This window comes from Mustela putorius, unplaced genomic scaffold, assembly GCF_011764305.1.
Source record: "Mustela putorius furo isolate JIRA1106 unplaced genomic scaffold, ASM1176430v1.1 tig00003993_pilon_pilon_pilon, whole genome shotgun sequence".
Classification (NCBI taxonomy): Eukaryota; Metazoa; Chordata; class Mammalia; order Carnivora; family Mustelidae; genus Mustela; species Mustela putorius.
The window spans coordinates 1,267,706-1,284,769 of NW_025422132.1; the positions used below are offsets into that span (position 1 = coordinate 1,267,706).

Here is a 17,064-nt window from a genome sequence, read left to right on the forward strand (position 1 = left end):
ATCAAGTAAAGTAAATACAATTAAAGGGACAGTTTCAGAGAGCAAGCATCCAAAATGTTGGGGCCAAAGCCAGAGGGAGATCGTAGAATGTACATGGTGAAGAAAGCAGCACCACCCGATCTATAATGGTTAGAATAGACTTTCAGGTCTGTTTCTGGGCTCCCAAAATCACCTTGTGAACTCATCTGGGGTCTCCCTTCCTCACTTAACTGGATCCCACAGCCTTGTCCTTTGTTGGCGCATCCTGGTAGGGACTCCGCTCCCATGAGGTGCACGGGAAAGGGTCCCTGCCCTAGGAAGGAGCCGCTTGAATTTGACCTGGAACAGAAGGTCTGGAATCTGATTCTGTCTTTTGCAGTCTAGATTACCTGATTCCTTCCTGAATTCCAATTGCTCATTTGGTTCCTGAAAGCCAGCTTCCAGGGGTTTGCTGGGTGAAACCCCAGCAGATAATTGACCTCTTCTTTTTGGTTTCACTTCTAACTTCAGATCCATATATTTTTTCCTCTCTCCATGGTTCAGTGCTATCAATGGAAGTAACAGTATTAATAGTGACTTAAGTTTATTGAGTTCTTACTGTATTTCAGGCACCGTTCTAAACACTTGCCAAATATCAGCTCATTTAGATCTCATTAAAAAGTTGAGGTTAATATACTTTTCATCCCCTTTCACAGATGAGAAAACAAAGCACAGTTTGTACTTGGCTGGAGCTGGACTGGAATCCAGGCAGCTCATAATCTGCACCAGTGGTCTATGCTGACTTTCATAAGAATCTGTATGATAATAGAATTACATGAAATAGGAAAAGGAATGGAAGATATATAATGACTTTCAATGTACCAAAGATACCTTGATGTGAGTTAAATACTTTTTGATCATAAAGGTCACAGTTACCATGAAATCCTTGTTTGAAGGTCATAAGAGCTGATGATTTTGTGTGTGTTGGGGGGGGCGCCTGGGTGGCTCAGTGGGTTAAGCCGCTGCCTTCGGCTCAGGTCATGATCCCAGAGTCCTGGGATCGAGTCCCGCATCGGGCTCTCTGCTCAGCAGGGAGCCTGCTTCCTCCTCTCTCTGCCTGCCTCTCTGCCTACTTGTGATCTCTCTCTGTCAAATAAATAAAATCTTAAAAAAAAAAAAAAAAAAAAAGATTGTGTGTGTTGGGATAGGGATGGTGTTCTGGTCACACCAATTCAGCAAACTTTTGAATACCTACTATGTGTTTCTAAGATAGTGAAAAGAATTCAGCTTAGATACCTGACGTCAGAGAGCTTTTTGTCTATTAGGGGAAGTCAGACATAAAGGTAAGTACACATGAATGTAAAAGGTGCTATGAATGTATATCAGGACACATGGGCAATTGTGATCAAATTTACCACAAGTAAAGAAATCACAGGGGTGATTTCTCAGAAGAAAATAGTCAGATATATGATGTAGCAACTGTCCTGCACAAATTAAATTAATTATATGATTATATTTTTTATCTTCTAATGTATGAAGAAGGAGATTTCATGGGAACTTGGGTCCAGGTTCAACTTTCCTCATTATATTTTGTTTTCATTCGAAGTATAGTTACAGGAATTATGCAGTATTGAAGTTTCTATCCTGGTTCCAATTGTTTTCTCAATGGGTGCTTTGGCAGTTCATAAACATATTTACATAATTGGCTACGTTTGTCCTGGTGTGATGCTGACATGTCTTGTGACCCTCAGGATCTGAGAGAAGCTTGTAGAGACAGTGACAACTCTGAATGAACATTTGCCCTCAGTTATTACCTAATCGTTCCCATTAATTATCTCATGGAAGGGTTTGTGGCGATGGTGGCTGAGAAGGTCTGTATTTTAGTGGCTGTTTGGGGAAGGTCAAAAGTGCTTTCTGGAATATCCAGCCTTTAAACACTTCAGATGTGATTTCCAAGCAGAAAGCTGAACCAACATAAGAGCATTCCATGGTAACTAACTTGCATCTTCGGACTCCAGCTGCAACCCCTGTTGTAGGGCTAGAGTCAGATCCCCAGCTGAAGCATCTAGCGGTGCCAGAGAAGTAAGCAGGCATTAAGCTGAAGGTTGGGAGAAACATATAATTAGGGTGTTTCCATTAGAAGCAAGTACTACTATCCCCGAGAAGAAATGACAGCATCTGAGAATCATTCTTTCAAAGGAGGAGGATGAACGGGAACATCCAAGGGAAGGCTAAGTTACTTCATCAAATTTGCAGTGCAATGCATGTTGGGGCGCAGCATCTGGGGCAGATGAAGGGTTGCTTCTTCTGTAGCACAGCACAGTAGCTGGAGCTCCAGGACAGGAGACCTTAGGCAGTAGAAGAGAGTTCTACTGATCTGGCAGGGAGGGTGAGTATTGGTGAAAGAGAGCATGGGGCTAGGAGTAGGGTGAGGTGAGGAAGGCCAACTCATTCTGGGGTGGGCTTGGATCTGCTCTTTACTTAAATTTTGAAATTTTGATCATCATGGATTTTTTATACTACTATCAATTTTTAATGATTATATTAAAATATTACTTATCTTGATCACTGGGTTTTTTTAAGATTTCATTTATTCATTTGAGAGACCAGATTGAGAGAGAGCATGAGGGGGGGGGTACAGAGGGAGAGGGAGAAGCCCAGAGCGGGGCTCAATCCCAAGACCCCGAGATCATGACATGAGCCGAAGGCAGACACTTAACCCACTGAACCACCCAAGTGCCCTTGATTACTGTTTCTGACAGTCCTTTAAATGCTATACCCAGGGGGAGGGCCTCACTGGTCTCACCCTGCCAGCCCTGACTGACTGCAGCTGAAGTAAGATGTTTCAACAGTCACCGCGTTTTATTGTAAATGTGACCTCACAGAACATCTGATGCTACCTCAACCCAGAGGCTAAATCAGAGGACCTCAGGACCATGTGCAGCCTACAGATGTGGTTATTGTTAATTTTGCACTTTTTTTTTTTTTAAAGATTTTACTTGTTCATTTGAGAATGTGTACAGGCCAGAGAGAGAATGGGAGAGAGAGCACGTGCATGAGCAGATGGGAGCCAGGGCGAAAGGCAGCTTCTCCACTGAGCAGGGAGCCCTATGTGGGACTCAGTCCCTCAATCCTGGGACCCCCAGGTCATGACCTGAGCCAAAGGCAGATGCTTTACTGACTGAACTACCCAGACGACCCTAATTTTGCACTGTTAATTTTGGATATTGAGCTACTTGTCCCCATTTTAATATTGAAAGATTTCATCCAAAACAACACAGATATCTGACTTTTCTTTAAAAATTAGAAATTAAGACTGGATCTACGTTTTTTCATGGCAGTAATCAACTAAAGCCAACTCGAGTCTCTCTTCCAGCTCACTTGATACGTGTATGTTACTGCCTGGTATTGTAGGCATGGAGGTTCTGGGCCCTGATTAATTGCAAGACTCTGTCAATGATACCTCTTAAAATGAGCTTTCATTCATTTAATAAGTATTAATTTTTGTGCCTACTGTGTGTAAGATATTGTACTGAGAACAAGATGACCATGTCCTTTCCCTCTTGGAACTTGTTCTAGTCTCCCTGGCAATGTTATGGGTTGAATCGTAGCCTCCCTGAAAGGTATATTAAAGTCCTAACCCCAGTACTTCAGAATGTGACTTTATGGGGAAAGAGGGTCTTTCAAGAGGTAATCATGTTATAATGAGGTCAGTAGGGTGGGCCCTAATCCGGTAGGACAGGTGTCCTTTCAGAAGGGGGAAATTGGGACATAGAGGGACGACACACAAGGAGATACCCATGGGACTGGAATGATGCCTATACGTAGAAGCCAAGTAACACCGAGGATTGCCAGCAAATTCCAGAAGCCAGAAGCAGCAAAGGAAATTCTCCCCGATAGCCGTCAGAGAGAGAGCATGGCTCTGCTGATACCTTGATTTCTGACTTCTAGCCTCTGAGACCAAGATTTCTGAGGTTTCTAGCCACCCACGTGGTGGTACTTGGTTATGGCAGCCAAGGACCGTAATATAGGCAGTAACGAAGCAATGACTTAAAAAAGTGGCTTAATAATGATAGTGACCAGGATCACGAAGAGACTGTACACGTAGGTGTGGGCTGATCTTGTTAGGACCTCACCGGGCCTCTTCTGAAGAAGGTGTGTATTAGCTGAAGTCTGAAAGACAAGTAGAAATTGTTTTCTAGGAATGAGGGAAACAGGTACAGTCTGGGCTGGAAGGATTGAGGTGTGTGAGGGCTCTAAGGAAAGGGGAGGTGGGGGATATTCAAGAAACTGGAAACCCAGCTGGTGGCTGAACCAGGAAGAGGAAATTGCAGAGCCTGGCCATGGGCCTTATATAGTAGGATTGACACACTATGTTACTTTGCGGAGGTTATTTTAGTGTCTCCAGGGGTAATAAGAGTAGCTACTTCCTGCAGTCACTATGAGGATTAAATGAGATAATAAACCAAAGGGTCTTAAAACAATGCCAGCAATGGCTGGCACATTGCCTTGATTGATGTTACTTATTGTTGCCATTCCTGCTGTTCTTGTTACCATTATTATTGACAGGATAAGGTATACCCTTTGCATATTGGTCTCTATCCTGAAAGCAATGGGAAGCTAGTGTATGCTTTTAATCCACATTAACCAGATTTTATTTTGAAGGGGATCTACTTGGATACAGTGTGTGAAGAATGGATGAGAGATGAGAAGGCGAGGCCATGGGCGAAAAGTCCTAGGGATCAGTGTGGTGTGGCAGCAGGCTTGCTGTGATCACTTTGTGGATATGGAGAGACAGATACAACCACCCTACCAATTCTACCAAAAGCTACTTTCTTCTTTGCTTTATAGCTTTCTTATAGAATAAACACATCCTGGCTGATGCACGGGTTATTAATCTCAAGTCAGCCATAAACTTAGTAGACGGCCATGAGCAAGCCTTATATGTGCTCATTTAATCACAGATACAAAAAGATAAAAAGGAAAGCTAGATTCTTAAAATCTCCATAAGGTGACATTAACATCTTTAGTTACTGAACACATTAAAAGATGTCTTTAGGAGATTCCAAATATATTCCCTATTTGTTTTTTTTTCTTGCCTTCATGTCTTTGACTTCATTTTAGAAGAGAAATCAAATTGATTTGTTCTTCACACACAAAAAATTGATTTGTTCTTCATTGCTGTCAGAATTTGTGATCTCAGGCAAAGGCAAAATGCTGGGCTGGCAAATGTTCTCAACAAATATAAGTTTTAAATAAAGCACTGGATGTACTAAAAATTCATTAGGTAATGAAAGCCATAAAAAATTGAAAATGCTCTAGATCTCTCTAGATTTATGGCTGATTTTAATAAAAAACATCACATTTGATGTAATTAGTTTGCCTAATATTGGCAGGCTTAAAAAAAAAAAATTACCTAATGAATTCATTGTTGGTGGAGGATTTACCTGTGATGCCCTGGGTGGAGAGTCTAAATACATATCAAAAATGTTCATTTCCTACTGATATATGATACTCAGCCTTGCAAGGGGAAAGAAAATCTAGAGCAAGATTTCCTCTTTGTAAACTCAGTAAATTCTAACGTGTTCTGAATTTATTCTATAACAGAGTGGCATTTGTAAGGCTTTCTTTACTTAGCAATGCTCTTGTTCACTACCTTATTCCTGGTTGAGCAAAATTATATCTCAATATTAGCTTATATTTAATAATTAACACTGGCAGGGACACATGATTCAAGCACTGATGTTTATATTCAAAAGATGGGTGTATCGACTTACATGAATTTTCAATACGAAACAGAAATCACACAGAACTAAGAATTACCATTATAAAAGAGATTCTTGTTTACTTGAGAAAATCTTACCTTTCTTCCTATTTTTTGTGCACATGCGTTCATTTTTAAGTAAGCACGTATACAAACCCCCTAAAAATATTGCTGAGTGTTATATATTTTAGAGTGACTTATTTCTGCAAAATGAATGTCCTGATTTTGATGAATTTTGCAGACTTCTAGGGGAAAATGACTTTTTTTTTTCACTTTTCAGAGTGAGGCCCTTTAATCTGAAATCCTCCCAGCAACTCAGTGATGTTTTGCTGAATAGACACAGACTTGGTTCCATGAGTGTCATTCTTTTCTTATTTTAACTCCACAATTATAAAGATCTGGCATATCTTCTTTGCGCCCATATATCCCCAAACACTGCAACAATGCCCTTTGACACACAGATAGTACTAAATAAATACATGCATCATTGAATGAGTGAATAAGTGCATTTCTTGTACCGTTTCCTGTACCAGAAATGGCATAAAACATTTTGGTGGTATTGCAGATAGAAAGAACTTTTAGACTGAACACCTTTGAGAATGAGGATGAACGGTGGTCTGGGCCGATGCCTGTCACCATTTTTCAACCAAATCAGGAGCTGCCATCTGTCCCAGTTTCTCACCCCTGCAGAGATGGCCTCTGTGACTGTGAGCTCTCAGAGCACAGTGAACCCAAATCCTGCTCTTCTCCTGGGATGCTCAATGTGTGCTCCATGGACTAGTGGCTTCAACACCACCTGCAACTTGTTCTTTGTGCCAGTTCTCAGGCCTCAGCCCAGATGTGATGCATCAGACACTGTGAGGACAGACTCAGCAGCCTGTGGTCTCTAAGCACTCCAGATTCTGATGCATGTTCGGGTTCAACATCCACTGTTCTAGAAAGCCTTTGCTCTTCTTCCAATGATGTCCAACTTTCCTTCTAATGAACACATTCTAGTACTTCAGATGAATACGTTTAGGCCTTGGAGGACTTGCCTTCTTAGTGTAATTTGTATAGCTTAAGTCTGACTGACACTTCATAAGCTTACTTCGAATTTAACTCTTAGAAGTTATAGTATTATCTGTTGCCACATAGCAGGTCACCCCAAAATTTTGCAGCTGAGAAATAAGAAAGATTTATGCTCCCCCAGCTTTCAAGGGGTCAAGAATCTCAGAGGAACTTAACATGAATGGTTCTGGCTCAGGGTCTCTTAAGAGGCTGTACCCGGGTACAGTGTAGGACTACAGTCATCTCATGGCTTGACTGGGGAAGGACCCTCTTCCAAGCTCATTTGCTTGGCTGTTGGAAGACCTCAGGAGATGCATTTCCAGGCTCACATGGGTCTCTCCTCAAGGCTGCTTTATCACATGGCAGCTGGCTTCCACCAGAAGGAGAGATCCCGAGAGAGAATAAGAGGGAGTACATGGTCTTTTTATAACCTTATCTTGGAAGGAACATCCCATCGCTTACACTATATTCTGTTCATTGACAGCCCCCAGGCAAGGAGAGGGTAAAACATGGGACATGAATACCAAGAGGCAGGAATCACTGGGGGTCAACTTAGAGACTTCCATATAGGTAGATTATTTCCCAATTTCTCCAATTATTTCCCAATTTCTACACTGCCGTGTTTCAGTTAGAACTCTCGATTTTTAGTGTCTGAAGTCTCAACGCAAGCTGGCTTATACAAAAAGAAAAAGTGTGTGCCTTATGGTGAGGTTTGGTATAGAGGATCCATCAAACATGACCTGATCATCTTGTTTTGTTTGCTCCATATTGGCTCTATTTTCTGGTACCTCCTCCTCTCTTATTGGATTAATAAACTGTGAGGTTTATGGGTTCAAGGTCAGTGGTATAGTGTGAAAATCTCTTCTCTCAGAAGCTATGACATAAATTTCATTGGCTGAGTGGGTCGCAGGTTCATGCCTGAATCAGCTGAAAGGCTGAGGAATCATGACTGTATTGGCTGGGACCCAGGACAGACACTGTACCCACAAGTAGGATGAGTCCCACAGAAAACACAGCAGGTAGGAGAGAGGGAGGTAAGTGCCCTCAGGAAGGACCACATCACTCAAGCATTGCACTCATGTACTGTCTACATAGTTGTCTCCTCCAAGTTTGTAGTGAACTAGAACCTCTTGGAAAATGCTTACCCTCTTCCTCATCATTCACGTCCCACACCAATGGATCATAGAGCCCTCTTGATCTACTGCCACCTCTCATGTCCCCCCTTCCCCTCCCCCCTCCCATCCCATGAATCTCTCACCTGGGCTAAAGCAATAACATCTGAATTCGTTGTCTACATTGTTACCTGCCTTCTATCTGTTCTCTAGCTACCAGAGTGGTTGTTCTCTGTTTTGTTTTTGTTTTAATGCCCTCTGATGAGTCTAGTGCTCTGTTGAAAATTTGTCAAAGTCCCACTAATCCCACTAATGAAAATCCAAGTGCCATGTGACCTGGCCTCTGCTTGATCACTTGGTCACTGTCTACTATAAGTCCTCTCTCTCTGAGCTCCCCAAATTCTAATTACGATGTTTCTGCCCACCCCAGTCTCTCTACATGCTCCTCCTTCTCTTGAGGAAGCTCTTCCCTTGCACTGTGGCTCTCCCTCTTCACCCCTACTCTCTACCCTCCTCCATCTTCAGGGCTTACCCATAGACTCCTTTGGACAGACCCACTCTGACCTTCTAGGATTTGATACTCTCATAGCACCCTCTACCTTCTCTTTATTGCACTTAACTAGAATTTTAATTTTTGCTTGTTTAGCACCTTCCCTCTCCAGACCAGAAGCTTAACGAGGGCAGCAACCTTGTGATATCCACCGAGCTCCTGTATGGCAGCTGGTAGACATTCAGTAAATATTTGATGGATGTGCTTCATTCTTCCTTCTCTCAGATCTATGCAAGGATGTTATCCATAAGATTAAATAAATGGCAGGAGTTACCATAGAGTTAAAAAGTGGTGGTCTACCTTGGGCTGGCTCATGAGGTTAAGCCAATCACAGGAGAGAATAAAATTCTCTTGAAGACTTAACAATGGTAAAGTCATATATGTGGTCTCACTTCGATACTTAGGACAATCTCTTCTGAGTTCAGTGTATTCTCCCTGTTTGGTAGAGGAGGAAACTGATGGACTGATGGTCAGAGAGATAAAGCGACTCCCTCAAACTCACATGGTTCACAAATGGTAGAGACAGGACACCCACGGAGATCACTTGGGACTCCAAAATTACAAGTCTGATTGGAATTATGGGAGGGACAGTGGCATGCTTTTTTCTTCTTTCTTTCTTTCTTTCTTTTTTTTTTTTTTTTTTGGTAACTACAAGTAGGCCAAGGTCAAAAAGCACAATAACATAGAAATGAAGTCCTGTAGATTTCATACTGCTAGTTGGAAAGCAGAACAGCAACGTTGAAAGCACCGGAATGACGGGAGTATAGAATTTGAGGGGGTCACTCTTTTTATTACGTATTTCAGGTTTTCCTTCCACTGAAGTAAAATTAAGCAATGTTGAATAGTCCTGTGGCATGAAAGACATCAAGTCTACCTAGTCTTCCTATTTTACTTTTAATGGTATTTATATGTGTTAAGAAATGAAGGCATAAAATTAAACAAGATATACCTCCCCCTTTCCTTGTTTCTCCAGGTTCAATGATACACAAACTAGTCTACTTCCTTTTCTCCCTCTTACTTCAAACACAGTGAGTTAGTATGTGTTTGGTACAAGAAGGCCCTTAAAGTGGTAGGAGTATTTAACTGAGGGGGCCCTGGGGGCTACAGTGGAAAGCAGGGCTCGAGTCAGTGTGGAAACTGCTTTCTTGGTTCTTTCAAGTTATTTGTGAGGCTGAGGCTGGCTTGTTGGAGCAATTGCTGCCGATGTTTCAGTTTGGAATTTTTCTTTTGATCTGGTTTTACCGTCTCTATAGAGAAAATCTGTGCTTCCCCCCTCCCCCCCCATACGTATGGGTCTAACGAGAGAATAATGCGAGGGGGATGACGGAAGACAGCTACTACGGATACACCGCTGGAGAAAAGGAGGGAAAAGAGGATTCAGCGTTTGGGATTGGAAGGGAGTCCTCCATTCCATGAGTCTAGGAAAGGGGAGCACTATGCAGAGGTACATAAACTCTGAGTTAATCACTCCCTGTAGTAAGCATGAGCCAGTTTGACAGAGGACAGGAGCCTGGCAAGGTGTGGTTAAACTTGCAAAAGAGTGAGAAAGAGCAAGAAAGAATCACCAAGCTGTTAAACGAAAGGAGAGAAGTTAACAAACAAGCAAATCTCAAAGTGTTTGGGATCATTTCATCTGGGGAACAAAAAGCCTGTGATAGGATAGAAGTAATTCTGAAGGTGGTGAATTCATCTCGTGTCCTATATACGCTGGTTCCAAATACTTGAAGAGAGGCCAGGTGAACGATGTCTTCATCCACACTGTCATTCAGATGTTTCTCGAATACCTATTTGTTTTTCTTTGTTTCTTTTTTTTTTAAAGATTTTATTTTATTTATTTGACAGACAGAGATCACAAGTAGGCAGACAGAGAGAGGAGGAAGCAGGCTCCCCGCTGAGCAGAGAGCCCGATGAGGGGCTTGATCCCAGCACCCTGGGATCATGACCTGAGCCGAAGGCAGAGGCCTTCTGAGCCACCCAGGCTCCCCTCGAATACCTGTTTCAAACCAGGCACTGGTTATTGTGGATATTATGGGGATCAGAGAGATATGGCTTCTGCCCTCACTGAGCTTACAGTGTAGTCTGAAGAAGCATAACACACTGTGGCAAGTGTAAAGACAGAAGGCCAGGTTGCCCGGGAAGCAAACAGCCAGACACCTAATGAGCTAGGATTCGGGAGAAACTTCCAGACTGCTGGCAGATCTGAAGGACATCACCTGTGATGATTAGTTTTAGGTGGCTTGGCTACCGTACCTAGTTATTTGGTTAAACACTTATCTAGGTGTTGCTGTGAAGGTATTTTGTACATGTGGTTGCAATCTATAATCATCAGACTTGAAGGAAAGATTACCTTTAATGATGTGTGTAGGTCTCATATAATCAGTCAAAGGTCTGATGAGCAAAAACTGACGTTTCCCAGAAAATAAGAAATTCAGGACAGAAGCATCAACTCTTGCCCGAGTTTCCAGCCTGCCAGAACGGCCCTAGGAATTTCAAATGGACTTGCCAAAGCCCACGACAGTGCGAGCCAATTCCTAAAATAAATCTTTTGTACACACGTACACACATGCCCTATCAGTTCTGTTTCTCTGGAGAACCGGACTAATACAATGTCTTAGTCATGTAAAACTGGGGGAGGGTGTGTGAGGGAAGATGAAGGACCCAGAGAGGCCTGGAATGAAAAAAATAAGCCAGATCAGGAAGCAAATTATATGTCACCTAGAGAGTTTGAAACGGTTTTAAGTGAGAGGATCAGATTCACATTTCAGAAAGGATATCCGATTATATTGAGAGCAGAAGTGGAGAAAAACATGTTTCTGTTCCAGCAGGAAGGAATTCCTAATAAGGAAGACGTTTTTTAATAGGAGGAAGAGGTGCTGAGTCCATTCTGGAATTTAAAAAATAATTTGGCATTTTCGAGCATGGATGGCCACAGTCCTGCCGAAGGTTTATAACGCTCTTTTGGCCATCGAGGGTGTTTCTGCTCTGCCTGACCTCCTCTGGGTCTATAGCTTTCACTAGCTTCTCCCATCTACAGTTTTCACGAGGAAGTTCTCCCGGTAGCTGGCAAAGTACTTCAAGTTGGCCCAGCAGCCTTTCTGGGAGATAAAGGAGCACAGGGCGGAGGTGGGAGGGTGCAGGTCAGCGGGCTATTCCCGCAGCCAAAGGAAGAAGGAAGAGCGAGTTTACACTCGGGCTCAAGTTCTGTTACATCACGTGTGTGACGAGGGGGACTAACCTATTTCAGCTGCGCGCTCTCTTCCCCCTCCTCTGCGGGTTCGGTGCCCGCACCCCTGCAGCCACGCGTTCAGCTGCCCCCGCGCGGCCGTCTACGAGTCTGGGCGGGGTCTGGTAGCCGCCAAACTGGGATCTCCATGCCGAGGTGTGCAGGAGCGCCGAGCTCAGACTGAGGTCCCAGGTCTCCCACTCCGCAGCTCCGCCGAGAAGAGCCGCAACCCCTGTCCCCTGCAAAGGGGTCTTGTCCTGAGAGCGTCTGATTTTTCTTCCATTCCCTCTGCATCCTTAGATGTCTTCACCCTAGCTCCCGGTGCGTTCCCCATCCTTTCTGGTTTGGAACCTTCTGTTGTCAGAGCTCGCTGCCCAGGTTAAGCACCGAGGAGGAGGTGGGGTGTGGTGGGGGTTGCTGGTGACTCGACAACACTTCCTCAGGCGTAGCCTGGAAGGAGCCAGTAACCCCATTACCGACCCCACTCCGGGGGTCTCAGGGCGCCCGTGGAGGCAGTTCTCTGTACAACCCTGGTTGTGGGGGGGGGGTGTAAGGGGAGCGGAAGATGCTTACGTGCAGGGGTCCTGGGACCCGCGCCCCAGAGCATAGTCCCGCACCCCGCCCTGGAAGGAGATAGGTTGGAGCTCGGTCTGTGCGCCTGATAGTGGGAATGGGCATGTGGGGAGGGGGCAGCGCCAGTGGAAGGGGCTGAGGGCAGAGGCAGCAGGTGAGCCCCAGGGCAGTGCCCCCAGGCGAGGAGGCAGGGGAGACGCCGGCGCGGGTTAGGCTAGGAGGGGTTGCGGAGAGGCGAGCCCAGGCGGGGAGACGGAGGGTGGGGGGAGGCGAGGGGGAGGGAGTTCCGAAAGGAGGGAAAGGAGCGGGCGAGGGACGAGAGCAGCGAGCCTGGCAGGGAGAGCGGCGGAGGGCGGCCGAGCTGCGGGCAGGAGGGCGCCCGGCGCGCCGAGCCGGTGCCACACCCCCCGCCCCCCGGGGCCCGAGGGCTTCGCCGGGGGAGACACACAAAGACATGCGAAGAGGGGCAGAGCGAGGCTCGCGCACAAAGACGCCGGGGCGCACGGCCGCTCGGGCTGCACCGACCGCCCCCGCGCCGCGCCGCGCCGGGGACGGGCCAGCGCGGAACCCGGGGCGGAGCGCGCGGCTGCGGCGGCGGCTGCCGGCCGGCGCGGGACCCGGGTCGCCCGCGCTCTCCGGGTGACCCGGGCCCGGCCGCAGGCGCGTGCGGGGGCGGCGGCGCCCGCGCCCAACTTGGCCTCGGCCTCGCCCTCTGCCCAGCCCGCCGGTGTCCCCTCCTTCCCGCGATTTCGTTTCTTCTCACGCTCCCCCCCCCACCCCCTCCCGCGTCCAGCCCCGCTCTCCCCACCTTGTAAAACAAAGCCGGGGAAAATGCCTGCCCGTGCAGCTCGGAGCGCGCAGCCCGACTCTGAATAAGAAGTGAGTACAATGGCGTGTTTGTAAAAGCTTCAAGTCCGTCTTTTTCAAAAAACATTTTGAATGCTGCATGCCTCATGCTTCCCAGCGCCTCGCGGGAGAGACCCGGCTATAGAGCAGGAGGTGAGACCCCCCGGGTGCCCACACCCGCCCCCAAGCCTCCCGCCCGGCGCTCTCCCGCCCCTGCCGGGACCGGGAGGGTTGCAGAAGCCCGGCTGGCAGCAAGTGGACGTCCTCCGCCTTCGTTGCCCGTCCCAGGTGTTGGGTCATAATCTCGGCTCGGAGGCACACCGAAGCCGGGCTCCTCGGCTGCCTGCTGCTCCCCCCTCTCCCGCTGGTGCCTGGGGCTTCTGCATCTGCCTCGGGTGTGGGTTTGGGACACCTTGGGGGAGTTTCCGAAGGAGGAGGAGGGTCAGCCCTTGGGAGCAGCAGACAGGCAGGACGCATGGTGACCCTGGTCACACTTGTTGCCCATTGCGTGGTGGGACAGGCAGTGGTGCTGAAAAAAAGCTCGTTTCTCTTGCCATTGAGTCGTCTGCTGCGGCCCCAAGCGTGGAAGGCATACCTGCGTGAGGATGGGAGCCCGGGATTAAGAGGAGACTGTGATGTGCTGGAGGCAGAGGAGGGAGGTAGTGGTGGTGATGACAGTGTGTGCAAGGGACGACTCTTTGATTCCTTGTTCTGAGGCGCGTTTCTGCCTGATCATACATCAAAGGATGTGGAGATGGAAACACAGAGGTTCCCCATGTTAGACTGAGAGAAAACGCTGTTCTTTTTTATTTTGGTGTTTTACCAATTGCTGTCCATTCTGTCTGCCAAATGTGCATCTATATATATTTCTGCTAATTAAAAAAATACGAGAGTAGCTTAAAAGAATTAAACTTCTGTGGACATTGGGGAGGATATGTGATAATGGTGAGTGCTGTGAAATGTGTAAGACGGATGATTTGCAGACCCGTACCCCTGGGGCAAGCAAGACATTATATGTTAATAAAAATAATTAATAAAAAAATTTTCAAAGAATGGGAGGAAAAAAAAGAACTAAACTTCATCAGGAAATGTATTAGCTTTTATACACACACACACACACACACACACACACACAAAATCTTTTAAAAAACCTATCTGTCCTTTCCCCTAAAAGCATATCATTATAATGTGTTAGTGTGGCATTGGGATTTAGGATTGGGATTTGGATGCATCAAGGTAAACAGTCCTGGTGTTTTCCACTTCTACAGAGTAGAAACCTCTGGTGTGAAAAACCAGAAATATGAGAGCACGGATAATTGGAAAGGAAAGGTTTGGAAAGCTTCCTTCAGAGAAATAATGTGGGTTTCCTGTTATCTTTATTCCAAAGATGGGTTAATTTTAGATGATGACCTTTATTTTTCACTCAAGACACACTATGTAGCTCGGCGGCAGGGTGGCGTAGCTAGCCAGCAGGTGAGAGTGAGATCAGCTGTTACCAGCATGTCTGTTAAAAAAAGTTTTCCCAATTAAAACACTAAAAGACATACCCAGTACTGATTTTGAGCGAAGTTGCCCTTATAACTATTACCAAAGGTGTCTACTGGTTCGTGGCTTTAATCTGAACAGGTGACTGTATCAGGAGGGAAACGTGTCCATACCTGGATCCAGGGTTGAACCACCGTACCTTGCTGAAATGAGCAGTTCAGTCTGTATAGTCACTTCTTGGAGCTCTGACTTCCTGTCTACAGAGTCAGAGCCACTCAGGGTTTCTGCTGGTTTGAGGAGCCCTCTGCTATCGGCCACCACTGTACAACACTGCTTAGGTCTGGGGCTTCAAATAGCTTTGTTTGCGAAGCTTCTTTGTGATGGGCAACTGATGATTTATTTTCTGAACTCAGATTGTGATAGACCTACGTTTAACACACAGTGGTGGTCAGGAGTGTAGGGTATCTAACCCTGTGAAAGCTAACACTTTCCGTTCTCTTCTTATCCTCGAGTGATTTCAGGTTCCTGTAGGATATTTGGGTGTAATTCCACAGGGATTTCTCAGATGCTTACCTAAAAGTGTCTTTTAGGTTAGGTTGTTATTATATCAGACCTGTATTATATATACCAGAGTAATTTTACTTATATCTGTAACAATTTTGGACTCTAAATTCATTGTTCTGGTTGAGTTGGTGGTTTTTAAAAGTCCCCCTGTATTTGATTTTTTGGTTGTTTGTTTGTTTGTTTGTTTTTTCTTTTCTGGCTACTCTGTTAACCTTTTTGGTTCAGTGTTGCCTTTCCAGTCATTCTGTAGCAGATGGCTTGTTTCCCCCTTACCAAGCAGAAGTCTAGTGTCTTTGTATTTTCTGAAAAGAAATCCATTAATGATGTTTTTGAAGAGCTGAGATAAATAATAAATGGATTTACTGTCACCTCAGAGTATATGGGATTTTGTAAGGGAACACATAAATCCGCTCTCATGGAGCAATTAGCTTTGTACAGAGCACGGAGGGTCTAAGGTGTAAGATAAGGTTTTACTTTTTCTTTTTTTCTGGATAACGTTCACTGTTGAAATGGAAGGAACTAGTCCTGTCTTGGTTGCACCTAGGATTGTGCCAGAAGAGGTAGCAAGACTTTTTTTTTTTTTTTTTTCAAGATGTCAGAGATTATATAACAAGATACAGAGACTGTTTAATCATGAACCACTTTAGAGGGTAGGCAAAAAAGAAATGATTGGGCAATTGAGTGGTTTACTTACCACCGTGTTTTACCAGAAAATGACTAATGTTTTACTTTGAGCAACAATGTTTGGATCCCAAATTCGCTTATAATACAATCCCTCTATTACAATGAATGTTTCCATAAAAATAAAGAATATTCCTTGTGTCAGTTGCTTGCAGTATAGAGGGTTAAGTTCTTGAGAACAGGAATCATCCATGAACCTTCTTCATGAGTATTCATGAGATAGTTCAGTACTATCAATTCTTAGGAGTTCAGTCTTTATTGAGTAGCACGGCAAACAGATGTAAATTTAAAAATTAATTAGAAAGACCTCGGGTGTTGTTTTATTTATTTATTTTTTAAACTTTCTTGGTCCACCTCCTGTTTTCTTCCTCCCATCTGGAACCCCAATAGCAGCAGAGAGCTGAGACCCAGCCCCTTTTCCTTGATAAAGTCCTGGATGTGAGCTAGTGGGAGCGCTCTGGTTGGTTCCAGACCTTCCACCAGGAGGGCAGTGGAGTTCAGTCCGCCTTCGCTCAGCCCTTAAAGAAGCCCCTCTACTACTCTTCTCCGACCTAACCTTCCTTCTCTGTTGTTGTCAGTGGCGGCACCTGACTTGCTGGACCCTAAATCTGCCGCTCAGAACTCCAAACCGAGGCTCTCGTTTTCCACGAAACCCACAGTGCTTGCTTCCCGGGTGGAGAGTGACACGACCATTAATGTTATGAAATGGAAGACGGTCTCCACGATTTTCCTGGTGGTTGTCCTCTATCTGATCATCGGAGCCACCGTGTTCAAAACCTTGGAGCAGCCTCATGAGATTTCACAGAGGACCACCATTGTGATCCAGAAGCAAACATTCATTTCCCAACACTCCTGTGTCAATTCGACTGAGCTGGACGAACTCATCCAGGTAATCATGGCACAGAGGAGTTGTAACCCGGCTACCTCTCTGGGGAAAGAAAGTCATGGCAGGAGGAGGCTACCCTAGTAGCTCAGTGGCGTGCCTAGAGGGGGCCCAATTCCACTTCCTCTTAAGATCGACTTCTTTCTGCACTTCTTCCCTCCTATCTTACTTCTTCTCTTTTCTTCTTCTCCCTTATTTCTCCCTCCTCTTCCTTCTTACCCTCTTCTGCTCCTCCTGTCCCACCATCTCCCTGATTTGTCTTTCTTTGCCTGCTCTTAGAATGGCTAATGGATGCCTGTGGACATGGGGTTGGCTTGCTGGAGGCTCTTGTGGTCAGGTTAGCATTCCCAACTGAGAAACATTGCCGTGGCAAGTGAG

The 17,064-nt window shown here is 45.5% G+C and overlaps 1 protein-coding gene across 4 annotated transcripts in view; it reads left to right on the forward strand.

Annotated features, from left to right (window-relative positions):
* The window catches only part of KCNK2 (potassium two pore domain channel subfamily K member 2), a 227,805-nt gene that overhangs the window by 59,387 nt on the left and 151,354 nt on the right, over window positions 1-17,064 (forward strand). For 2 of the 4 annotated variants that reach the window (XM_004780512.2, XM_013049997.2), the window contains exons 1-2: window positions 13,119-13,226; window positions 16,382-16,692. In XM_004780512.2, coding sequence (XP_004780569.1) covers window positions 13,181-13,226; window positions 16,382-16,692 — 357 coding nt within the window. In that variant the 5' untranslated portion in view covers window positions 13,119-13,180. The other 2 variants (XM_004780514.3, XM_004780513.3) reach the window with 2 other exon arrangements.